We start from the raw sequence: 13,509 nt of genomic DNA, 5'->3' as shown, positions 1-13,509 counted from the left end.
GTGTGTGTCTAAACAAGCAATTGAACGTGATGGCATTCCACCAAACTTTTGAAAACCTCTACCTACGTTTGTTTCCACCGATAGAGGTTATTATCGGAGTCCTGCCGTCATCTGCACTCTCTCCCTCTCCATCTCCGTCTCTCCCTCATTTACACACGCCTCCCCCATCACTATTCCTGCCCTCATGCATTGTTTAACCATGACTGCTATCCTTCCTTCCCTCGGGTGCAGCGTTTATGTCCTGTCGCTCCCCTCGTCCAACTTCTTCCTGCTGGCTTTTAAATGTTTTAAATGAAATCAGGGATTTGATTATCTACAGCACTTACCTCCTATGTGGGACGGCCCCCTCTCTTTCCCCCTCCCTGTCTCTCTTACTTTCCACTTCCATGTTCCGGCATTGAGACACGAGCCCTCAGAGGCCGGATGAGACGCCCCATCCCTCCTGTTAGGCCTGATTTAATCCGACCCGCCACACACACACACACACATGACCTGGACTTGGGCGATGAAATACCTCCACAATTATCTGCTCATGGCTGATGCATAGGGACTGGAGCCCTGGCCTCCTGTGGGCCAGGATGATACAGATTAACATGGGCTCAGAGCCTGGAGGTTTCCCACTGTCCCTGGGCAACGCTGACTACTCTAACCTGGCTGCAGTGATGGAGTGCTCCCTGAAACTCCAGCCCTGACAGTGTGCTGGCACGGGCGAACGCAGCACATACACCGAACGCACAGACGGGGTAAGTCGTTTTGGGGCTCCAGGGAGGTCTGCTATAGAGGTTTTTTCCCCTCGACACTCGAAGCTGACCTGATCTGACATGTGGGTTTCTTTATTTATTTTTTGTGTATTTATTCATTTGGCCCACCAGAGCACCCCACTGATTATCACATCAGCACCTATGGGGGTTATATAGGGTTCATGGGCATATGGGCTTGTTGCCATGGTCTCTGTACAGAGGCAGCTATTCTGTATATATTGAGTTGTCTGTGAGTGTGTGCCTGCGTGTGCGTGTGTGTGTGTATGTGCGTGTGCAGCCTCAGATGGGGCTTAGTGATGTAAAGAGTGCAACAAATGCGGGTGCATGGGTGTGTCTTGAGTATACTCTACCTGCACCTGTAGTGGTCGATGTTGAAGCTGACCACTTTACACTTTATCTTTGTGTAGACATCTTGGACGTCCACCGAGGCACTCAGGTCTTCCATTTCAGCAATGACACAAATCTCTGACAAACGCACAAAGAAACGGAACACATTAGGTATTGGCCAAATAGGTCCCCTTTAAAAACAATACATGTTGGAGGATTAAGTTGAAGTGTGTACAATTTATTATTTATACAGCCACAAAAGAATAGTCAAGTTGCTTTGTTGTAAATTGTGTGTGTGTGTGTGTGTGTGTGTGTGTGTGTGTGTGTGTGTGCGTGCGTGTCTCTGCGCACGTGTGTGTGTGCGTGTGTGTGGGTGTGTGTCTGCGTGTGTGTGCGTGCTTGCATGTTTGTGCGCGCGCACGTGTGCGTGGTCTTATTATGTGGGCGAGGTCTTCACTGTATCTAACACGGCCCAGGTCCGCTAATTCCTGGGCTGTGGTCAGTTCCTTCACTCCAAATCCCCATGTGCTCGTGATAAAGGTCGCTCAGCGTTAGCCTGGATGAAGCAGGATCTCTACACACGGTTTAATCAGCCACAGGACTGCTCGTAGACATGAGACCACATATAAACAAACAAAAACGACGTAGTCATGCAAAAAACACACCGAAAAACAATGATGAGACGCACACACACACACACACACCCATACAAAAAAACTAAACGTGCTACCACCACTAAGTGTTTTGTTGTCCAACAGCTTCAGCAGATCCCCTTGTTTCCAAGAGCTTGGAGGGCCGTACTCAAACACTTAGTTTAAATAGAGAAGACCGTTTGAATCGGCTTCCTGTTTAACAGCTTAGATATCCGTCTGGCCCCGAAGCTCTGAAGCCCGTCCTGATGAGCCGCGGAATGCGTGTGCGAGTGTGTTTGTCCGTGTTTGATTGGGTGTATTATTTGCATATGCGTGCCTTGGTGCACCTTGAGTTCAAAACAAAGCACCGCACCCAAGCGAGGGAACGTGACTAAGCCAGCCTCATAGCGAGACTAATTAACTTTTGTGCGTTGAGGCAAACCTACGATCTTCCCCGTTACCCTCATTGTTTCCACTGAGAGGGAACAGAGAGCTACCATCTGATCCCTACGTTGGGAAACAGTGGGCGCAGAGCGTGCGGTACCGCTGCAGTTTGGTGTTGTGCCGTTGCCGTGCGGCGACGACGAGAAACAGCACGGCTCCTAATAGCAAATTAATATCTAAACACAGGGGGTCCCCCCCGGCTTTATTGTGGATACGGCGGAGAAAGCACCCCTCCCAGAGTCGAGCAGAAACGGAGCGTTTCCAAGTGTGGTGTTGATGTTGATTCATGAGCTTGGTAAACCCAGCCCTGGAGGAGAGCTGGAAATCCTTAGTCCCCTCGTCTGAACTGCTTTATCGGAGGAGAGGGAAAGCGTCTATGGCTTGTTGCTTTATGCTGTCCAGGGAGCGTCGAATTTACTTCCCTCTCCCAACCCTATACAAACACTCCGTTTAGGCCGTAACCTTCCAATGCAGAACAGCGGGGGAGACGAAGAGGGCTTCTGGTTCGCCTGCCAGTTGGAAAACACATGACATCATGGTAGATTTGCTGCAGCTATATCGTCCGCTTCCTTATCTCCAGGGAGGTGTTTGTGATATTACACGTTTTAATATTGCGCGCACACCATTCTTTTGATTCACGGCGTGTGGGTTTGTTTCCCGCCATGAGGCTTAATGGCTTGCATGCAGTGGATTCCGGGGTGTATTTCACCTTGGACACTCAGATGGCCCGTATTACAGCCCAAATCCACCTAATGCCTATTTAGGATGTTTCTTAAGTCAAGCCATCGCTGTGAGGTCCTCCCTCAAAAGGTTCCATTTCCACCTAATAAAGCCCTTAAGCTGGCCAATCTGGTGGGCAGATGCTAAATATTATAGCCACCAATTAAAGGTAAATCAAGCTTTTCATCGCCCCAGTAAATCTTGAGGGGAGAAGAGGCAGCTCACTTGGGGTATATCACACGCTTATTTATTTGTCTTTTTCTCCCTCGTCTGCACCCTCCCTTCTCCCTGTTCTTTCCTCACACTCCAGCTGACTTTCATTTGGTCTATTGAGGGAAAGAGTGGATCTCTGTGTTGAAATGGACCATGGACCATATCAGTTGGCCTTGCTTGAAGACTTAATGAGTGATGCATACAAGGCGCTGATCAGGAGAATGGCTTTTCCGAAGACTAACACTTTAATTAATCAGATAGCTATGATTCATTAATAATAATTAATATTTTCCAATGTTACTATGGCATATTGCTTGAGCATATTCCTTTTCCTGAATATAACAATATTATATATTAATGAAGATACAAATGTAAATAATGAATAATAATAAATATCAACTGATATCACATATTTTGTTCATCCTCATAATCATCAGTAGTAAACAACCCAACCCAACACCTTAAGAGTGGGCGTGGTGGCGGCTACCTGTGTTTTTGGCGGCGGCCTCTGGGGCGTACAGCTTGACCGTGACCTTGGGCAGCATCCACTGCATCCAGAGGCTGACCTTCCCGCTGGTGCCCCCGATGCTGCTGGTCTTCTGCTCCAGCGTCACCGTGTCCGAGAACGGCCCGTCGTCCCCGGCTGGCACCGAGTCGCCCTGTAGTGGGAGAAACACAGCGGAACGGGGGGGGGGGGGGGGGGGATAATGACTGGGAGCGCTCTCTTTGGAGTAAACACAAAGACCGAGTCAAGCGTGAGCGTAGAGTGGGGCTGTGAGACGAGGAACAGCAGAGTTGACGTTTTTCATCAACATGTCAACAAAGACATTATCTCTCGCGTTGTGTCGAATCGAGACAAACAAATCACTGCGAACAAAGCCAAAATGAAAGTTGCGAAATGGCGACTGGCGACACGGCTTGTTTGGACCCCCTCGATCGAAGCACGTAATTTGCCACTGTGTCAAAATACCGCAGAAATAATATAACTGTCTCTTTCTTTGTCTATAAGTGGTCCATGCTGCCGTGCATCATGTTTTTCATCATTTCAAACAAAGTCAACAAGTTTTTTTGTCATTTCAACTAATTCCAGACATCTCGCCTCTAACTCTTGATTAAAGTTAAGGTTATCGATATTGTCAGGCCTTTGAACCCACAGTCAGCATCGACAATAGAGCAGTCGCTCTGTTCCTGCACGCCCTGTGCTCATTGTGTGGATGTGCGCCTGTATCTAGGGAGCGTGTGTGCGTACACATGACGTGTATCAGTAAACATGCCGCCGCATCATCTGTGCCCTGTGTGTCTAACCAAACATCAACCCAGCGCCGGGTTCTTCATGTATGGTGTATGACATCAGAGTCTGGTGAGCAGATCTGAGGAGTGGAGGGGGGGGAGGGCCGGGGGGGAGCGTGAAGTGGGGAAAGTAGGGTGGTGTTTAACCCTAAGCTGTCCCACCAGCACCCCACATGGCCTGCTTTCACTCACACATGGCGGGGACACACACACACAGCTTCTAGCCACCGCCCGGGGATAGGGAGGGAGGGAGGGAGGGCAGGAGGGATGGGTAGAGGAAGGAAGAGTGGTGGAGGGGCTGTGGGGGGTGAGGATGAGGAGGAGACGAGCGCATGCGGATGCGGCGGCCGCGGCTGCCGTCTGCGAGCGCTCAACTCATTACTGGGGTTTGGCAACGGGCTGGGGATGACAGAGTTTTGGACTGAAAAAAAAAAGATGCGAGAAAAAAAGTAAAACTAAACAAAATAGGCGTTTCTCGCTGTCATTTTCTCATCCAACACCACAGCTTTTAATTGCATTTATTTATTTATTCTAAGAGAAATATATATTTTTTCCCAGCACATGACTCCGGTTGTCCGCTGAGGTGAGCCTGAGGGAGGAGGACAAACTGTTGCTTGTGGTACTTTGTGCGGTGCCCTCATTGGGATACCCCTGCATTCCTGCGGTTACATTGTCGCATGGAGGTAATGACCCTGGTCCTTATCAGGGCTGCCTGTGGTTGGGGAGGAGGTTATCTACCATCTCAATTAACATCCCCCCCCCCCCCCCCCCCATCACACACACACACACACACACACACACACACACACACACAATAGCTGCTGGACTGATTACAACAACTAAAGAGAAACCAGATGATGAAAATAGGTCCTCATACAACTGGTGTGTGTGTGTGTGTGTGTGTGCGTGCGTGTGCGTGTGCGTGTGCGTGCGCCTGTGTCTGCTTATAACAACTTAAGTTTAAGGGTTTTGAGGACTGCCAATGATTCTCATTAACAGTAACGGGCGTCAACCATAATAAAAAAATTCCAGAAAGATTCCAGAACACTTGTATCATCATATTTAGACCCCATGGAAATAAAGAAATGAGAAGTCTATGATGTGTGAAGGATGGAAAGATCTCTTCCCTTGAACTTCCCTTTATATATTCAGTAATTAAATTAAGAAAAGATCAAGTAAATATATCCAAACTGTTGACCACAGTAATTTGTTCAGATCATTATTTTAATTCAACATAATTTTGCAATTGCAGTAATGTCCGTGTAAACAAGAGCTTGCACACAACTGCAACTCTAAAAACAACAGTGTGTAACTAGCAACAACACTCAACTGCCATCACATGTCTGAATCCAACCATTGCCATGGGACCATAAAGTAAGGTAAATACTATACACATATGTGTGTGTGTGTGTGTCTGTGTTTGTGTAACATGAGCAACAGAGCCATGGTCCCAACCGGGGGGGGGGGCATTGAGAGATGTCCCGGTGTCAACCACCATTTGGGGACTAATCGTCGTTGAGCAGGAGTCATAACACAGAACATTGTTTGTGTTCGGGTGCGTTTTCTGTGTGTAGATATGTGTGAGTGTGTGTGTGTGTGTGTGTGTGTGTGAGTGTGTGTATATAGACAAGGGCTTTCCAAGTATTTTTCTGGTACTCTTAGCATGTGCTGTATGCGTGGTTTGGCATATGCACATGTACATGCATTTATATATAAATATATATATATATATATATATATATATATATATACACGTGTGTGTGTGTGTGTATGTGTGTGTGTGTTTGCGCGTGTACATGTGCGTGCGTCTATGTGTGTGGTTAGGACTGTTTAGTTTACAGTTCTGGTCCAGTCGCTGGGATTAGGCTCCTTAGTGTCATGTGTGGAAACGGGAGCCAGCCGCTGGTGTGTGTGGGAAGCTCTGACCACTGTGTACTGTAGCGTGGTTTCATACTGCATCGTTGGACACTCCAGTGCTCCTGTAACCCTGCCAGACACACTGCTGTCAGCCCACATGCCTCCATCCTCCGGGCCTCAGCAGAAAGACTAAATAAAGTTTACATACTACTCGCCGGGAATTCATTCACTGTGTTTTGTTTTACTGTGGTTCTCCGGCCGTTTGGGAAAGAAAACGCAATGCCTTCTTAAAATAGTTTGTGCAACCGTAGGTCCAACTACACTGGACTGCAGGAGGACTTTTTTTGTTGGCGGTGTTCACTTGTATAGTTCCCGAGCAGACATAACTATTTCGACGCTGCAGTTGGTCGCTAAAAATAACTATTCTTTCGTATAGACGCTCACAATCTCCTCTCTCTGTGGCCCTCTCCTGCCTCCCTTCTCCCACCTCCTCCCCCCTCTACCTCCCATCAAGGTGAGGCCCTGAGGACCAGATGTGGAGCAGGCTCAAGGTGCTCCGTGCATGAGTTGCCACGTAGAGGGCCTAACACACACTCACACTCACACACGCACACACACACACACATCCACCCCCCCCACCCAAATACATACACACACACTCTCGCACCCACCCACCGATCCATATAAACACACAACCACCCATGCACACACACTACATGGACAAACACACAGGGGGAGCTGTTTGGCCAGCCGTCCACACAACCCGTTGTAGAGTATAATGTTTAATTCCTGGGCCTCTGCACTGTAAACCGCGTGCGGAAGTGGGTTTATTTTCACTGCTCAGTTTGTCTTCGCTCATCAGAGAGACCCAAACAGTGGAGCCAGAGAGCGAGAGGGGGGACAGGCCGGGCTGGAGGGAGAGTTGTCTCAGGGCGGGGAGAGACTGCGGGAGGGGATGATATATGGTAGGGACAGGTGGAGGGATGGAGGAGGTAAGGAGGTATAAAGAGAGCAAGACTCAAACAAACAGGTTGAATCAGTGTTAAGTCAGTGATTGAGAAAAACGGTTTGGCGATGGCAAGAATGACACCAAGGATGCTGATTTGAAAAGAGACACAGGATCACTTCATAAGGGAAGCAATGGACTGAGAGGGGTCAACTGCATGGTTCACTTGGATAGGAGGGGAGGGGCGAGAGCAATGGGGGGGTTGTTTTTAAGGGGGCATGGTTGACAGGTTAGGGGGAGGAAACAGGGGCCGGTGTTGGGGGATAGACCGTCGGTGTGTGCGTGTGTGTGTGTGGGGGGCTATTGGGGAGAATGCTGCCACTGCTGCTGAGACTTATGAAAACAGCTCCCACGTTCTTGCTCAATCAGCGGGCCTCCCGGAGGACTAAACACTTCTCCCAGTGTTTGTACTTATAGGTAAACACTGACAAGTGGGCTGTCAGGAGGCTCCCACTAGGGCTACTCTGGACCTGGAGGGGTCTCCACAGCAGAGACCACCACCATCTCTTCCTCCACCACCTCCTCCTCCTCCTCCTCCTCCTCCTCCTCCTCCTCCACCGCCATCATCTCCTGAACCATCTCTACCTCCACCACCACCTCCATCAGCTCCTTCACCTCCTCCTCCACCACCATCTCCACCATCATCTCCCCCACGGCAAATACTATCTTGTGGCGCACACACAACAAACAGACCATGCGCCTACATAACGTGAAACGAGATTTGCATACAAAAAAAGATTTGCTCAAAAATATCTGAAATCCCCAAAAATTCGACTGGATCCATAAATACAAACTGATGAGACATAAAATACATGAATGAATGCTGAGCCTGTGCTCTATTGGCTCCCAGGGCGGTAAGCAGGGTGACATGTTAGTCTGTGTGGCCCCACGGTTATGACAGCGCCACTGAGTCCTCAGTCCTGTAGTAGCAGCCACTGACTCACACACACAAACACTCACACACATGTCACCGACACTTCACTGCTCCCCACGGCTCTTTCACATATACAACTGGAGACAAGAATGTGCGCACACACGCACACACACATACACACACACACACACACACACACATGCACATAAACATAAACACGTACCCCGCCAGAGGTCAACCGGTTGCCCCAAGATAGTTAGTTGCTACGGCTACTGCGAGAGACACAAAGAGAAAAGACCTTGACCACATTGCTCTAGCCCAGCCAGAACATCCAACCCGGCCAGAGTGGAAACAAGAGTGAGGCCTTTATGTTGTCTCTCACATCAGCTACAAAATAAAACGGGGAAAAGGGAAGAGAACATTTCCCTTTTTTCCGTAAGCTTTAACACAATATTTAGCAGCAGGCCATGTGCTTGAATCCTTTTCTGGGGAAACTCTATTTTATCTCCACTCACGAATGTAAATACAGGTTATTGTTGTTACCCAAATTAGGGAGCAGGTTTATACTCAATCAAGCCCCTGCTTACACATCTCAAACAGAGAGTGTGGCCTATCAGAAGCATCTGCTGTGGGTAGGGCAGGGGAAGAGGAAGAAACACAAGGCCAGGGAGAGCTTTCCAGCTCTGAAACAGGCCTCCCAAACAAAGCTGAATACTTGTGTAGAGCCCAGGGCACAAGGGAACACTAAGATGGCTGCCTGTAACTCTCCAAGGATCGCACAACAATATTTGCTCTTCAAACCATAAATCAGCAATGTTGCTGCGTACACAGCGACGGTATAAAAAACACGTGTTTTCATGACTCACTACCTTGGAAAATAGGAGAAAAAAAAAAATGATCCATGCCAATCAAACCAAAAATGAAGAAAAAAAAAACATCAAAACACCCAAAAACAAAACAAAAATTGAATAATTGGGCGTTGGTGGAAGTAATTGTTACAACCTGGCTCTGAAACGCTCCCTTATGATACAAACAAATAGCAGCAAGAGAACACCAGAGCTGCTAATAAAATAAACGTCTCGAGGACGAGATGGTCAGGGGCCCAGCGTGCGTGACAGGACCCGGGAGTGGAATCCAGCTTATTCAACTAACAAAACAACAGAGATAGATAAAGTGTGAGAGATGATATGACTCACATACTAACAGATCCAGAATGCAGAGTTATTCGGAACAAAAGGGATCGGCCAAGATATATAAAAACAGAAACAAGAAAACACACCAAGGAATTCAAACATTTAAATGTGATACTCACGCAGTGTACTGCATATGTATACAATATATATATTTGATATATATTTGAGACAATGATAAATATACTATACACAGGAAAAAATTACTTAACACTATGATACATTTAAATAAATAACACTTATATAATACTTGCATAAATACATACTTGAGTATACACTAATATATATATACACATACTGTATGTATATGTACAGTATATAATACAATTTCTCTTTCCACGTGACACCTCCCTATGACAGCTCCCTAGGTGTGAGGTGCGAGGCGTGTCTCCGCGGGGGGCCTCACCTCGGTGGGGGAGCCCAGGTCGGCGGAGGGGCTGCAGGTGCTGGCGTCCGGCAGCACAGTGCCGGCACTGCTGCGGACCGGCGAGGTCAGGGCGGCTCCCTGGGGGGTCTCCGGCGCACCGGACGTCTGGCGCAGGACGCTGTGCTTCTGGAGACGAGCCCAGGTTGAGCTCCAGCTGAGGAAGAGCTCGTACAGCAGCTGCACCTGTGGGAGGGAGAGGAAGAAGGTAGGAGGGTGTGTGGGAGGTCTGTAGCACACGCTGGACCCTTCCATCAACGCGCCCTGGGCTGTGGGGGCCATCCTGATTCTGGATCCGAGTTGGCTTTTCCTGTATATATAATATCTGAAATATTTGAAGCATTTTTTTTTTTGTAGTTTATAATTTATCTGTCAAGCTTCAACTGATTGTTTACCAATTTGATGGAGGAAACAGAGTAAAAAGAGAAGGCATGAAAACAAACTTGATCATTAGGCCAGGATCAAGTGAATGCAACAAAGGCCAGGATCACGTTAACCCAATATAGGCCAGGGTCAAATTAAAGTTACATTGGCCAGGGGTAAAGTGAACACAACATAGGCCTGGGTAAAGTGAGCACAAGATGGGCCTGGGTAAAGTGAACACAACATAGGCCTGGGTAAAGTGAGCACAAGATGGGCCTGGGTAAAGTGAATGCAACATTCACTCCTAGAACAGCTTAAAGTGAATGCAACATAGGCCAGGTTAAAGTGAATGCGACATTCACTCCTAGAACAGGGTAAAGTGAACGCAACATAGGCCAGGGTCAAGTGAATGCAACATAGACCAGGATCACGTTAACACAACATAGACCAGGGTGAAGTGAATGCAAGACAGGCCAGGGTCAAGTGAATGCAACATAGGCCAGGGTCAAGTGAATGCAACATAGGACAGGGTCAAGTGAATGCAACATAGGTCAGGGTCAAGTGAATGCAACATAGGTCAGGGTCAAGTGAATGCAACATAGGCCAGGGTCAAGTGAAGGCTTCCTCCGTGGGACTGAATATCATACACTCAGTTGGATCAGCATTTTTCCCTCCAATAGTTTTATCCATAACAACACCAATCCTGAGAGAAAAGGACACAACAACAGTCAAATAGGAAAGTTGAAGTTGTGTCATAGGTTTCCCATTTAACAAAAAAAGGAGTTAAGATCCGAGCGGGGATAGGAAAAAGGCAGCGTGTCAAGCGTTCTGTACCATTTATCATGTGTTCACAGGAAAGCTCAGCTTTCCATTCAAATTACAACAAAGCCAAAAACAAGAGCGGAAAACACAAGGGGGGAGCAGGGGAATGGGAAGCGCTCTGTTATGCTGTCACATGCACAAGAACACACACACACACACACACACACACACACACACACACACACACACACACACACACACACACACACACACACACACACACACACACACACACACACATGGAGTTAATGAGGGTGCAGAAGGGAGGGATAGGAGGATGGTAGAAACAGAATGTGAAAGAGAGAAAGTAATGGTCGTGAGACAGAGAGACCGAGAGGGTGCGAGCATATACGGGACACAAGTGAGTCACAGACATTTATGCATGTATAAGACACGTATAGTGTCATATACAGTGTCAATAATCGATCATTACCTCATTATGAAAGTATTATAGTCTTACTTTTTCACTGTGTATACATATTTAAATTTGTATTATATTGAATTTCCTAATTTTGTGCCATTATTATTATTTTGTTCATTATGTGCTTTTGACTCATTTTACTTTTGGGCTTCAGCAATCGAAATGTATGTTTTCCATGCCAAAGTATTTGGAGTCTTGACAGAAAGAAGGACAAGATAGAGAGAGCTATTTTTCTGGCAGAGTTTCCCCTTGAAGCAGTTTCCCGCATTGGAAACACCACTTGGGACAGTGTTGTGGATCGAAAAACATTAATATACATAAAACTAGTGCATTTCATTGTAAATATCTCTCTCTTACAACACACACGCACAAACACACACCAATGCACACAAATTGCAGAGGCCCTTCATAAATAAGCATAAATCAAAGTTACAACACAACAATAAATTACAGCTGGGCTGTTTCAAACATGTCCAGGAAGCTGTGCTGATGCCAAACCCAGAGGACGCCCAATACAGGACCAACAGCTGCCTGCCATACACCCAATGCAATGAGGGACCTGGCTGGGCCCACTGCACACTCCCCTCTCAGGGAGAGAGGGAGCGACAGAGAGGAAGAGAGAGAGACAGACAGACAGACAGAATCATAAAGAGACACATACACCGAGAGACAGAGAGAGTGAGAGTGAGCGTGAGAAAGAGAGGAGAAAGAGAGAGAGAGAGAGAGAGAGAGAGAGAGAGAGAGAGAGAGAGAGAGAGAGAGAGAGAATGTGTGGAAGTCTGACCAAACACAACACAGCCTACTGCAGTCAGAAGCAGATGGGAAGGGGAAGGGGGAGAGAGAGAGAGAGAGAGAGAGAGAGAAAGAGAGAGAGAGAGAGAGAGGAGAAGAAAGAGAGAAATCTGAGGTTGGACCCATCGGTTGGTTGAATCTTTCCACAATCACTCTAATAAAGGGAACGTTTTCCCCTTGTTCTATGTATTGAGTTTTGTTTTGTAAGTCACTGAGTATACCAAGCTCACTGATTGATCATCGCTGGCTGGCCTCAACACCCTCTTTTCACCATTATCCATTCATTCTCCCTCCCAAACTTCAAATTTCCATCTGTATACTCGAGCCATAGAGATGCACTACTGTAGCTCTGTTGCCGTCCATCGCGTGTGCCTGCTGGACGACAAGGTGCAAGGGTGTGGCGCATTCCACTGGTACTGGGGGATTCCTTCTAGTCAGGGACGTAACGAGGGGCGGGAGCCCTGCATCGAGAACACATGGCCACTGGGCTGGGACCAGTACAGCAATCAGTCGGTGGTCATTAGCGGGCTATCCCGCTCTGTTCTTAAAGAGCAGCCCCGCAACTGGAATCTGTACTGGCTATTAATCAGTATTGATGTGAGTGGTAGTGGAAATAACTGCAGGGAGGAAGAGAAATAAAGGAAAAAACAAAAGGACAGGAGAGGGCAACAGAGGAGGAGATAATCCTCATATAATCACAATCAGGGCTTCATGTACTCGCACCAGACACTCATCTTGAACGGAGAGGAAAGACAGAGATACAGAGAAAAAAGAAAGAACGAGAAGAAACTTTCCCCCCATTAATGGGCTAACCGTCCTCATCTCTGGGAAAGCTTTCAACACTGGCAGATTAAGGCCTTTCATTTGGTCTCTGGTACCAATTCTAGTCAATATCGCCATGGCTCGTCACTGTGGTTCGCGACATTTAACAATGTGACCACTCAAAAGGTCGCCCAATTAAGTGTTTACAGAGGGGCCTAATTCAATACAGCTAATTCAATTGAGGAAAAGCAAAACATGTGTAATGGTACATGTAGATGTGATTACGGTACTGTAACAGTGCGTTGAAAAACAACGCTGAAAAGCACTAACCCGGAGACAAACACGCTCCGTTCCCAATCTGTCCACATGCATCACGTTCTTACCGAAACACAATGAAAATCCCCTCAGAACAAATGACAAGGCGGCTTGGAATTCCCTCCTGCCTTTGCTCTGGCCTCAGACCCTGGAAGACCTTATGAGTCAGGCAGACGGGCCGACACTCACCCCTGCACCCTTCTCAATGTTGTAAGATTCGGTTAGATTCGTAAAGGTTGCCATTTTTTTTTCTTTTGGGCTGGAAAAGATATTGGCAAAGTACTTTATTATTGTTA

The 13,509-nt window shown here is 47.3% G+C and overlaps 1 protein-coding gene across 1 annotated transcript in view; it reads right to left on the bottom strand.

Annotated features, from left to right (window-relative positions):
- vps13b (vacuolar protein sorting 13 homolog B) overlaps positions 1 to 13,509 on the bottom strand; it is a 322,396-nt gene that overhangs the window by 149,226 nt on the left and 159,661 nt on the right. The window contains 3 exon segments of the mRNA XM_084471728.1: positions 1,112 to 1,226; positions 3,585 to 3,756; positions 9,721 to 9,924. Of these exon segments, the coding sequence (XP_084327854.1) occupies positions 1,112 to 1,226; positions 3,585 to 3,756; positions 9,721 to 9,924 (491 nt within the window).

The sequence above is a fragment of the Micromesistius poutassou genome (assembly GCF_964030765.1).
Source record: "Micromesistius poutassou genome assembly, chromosome: 8".
In the NCBI taxonomy this organism is placed as follows: Eukaryota; Metazoa; Chordata; class Actinopteri; order Gadiformes; family Gadidae; genus Micromesistius; species Micromesistius poutassou.
This window is presented reverse-complemented; position numbering and strand designations above follow the sequence as displayed.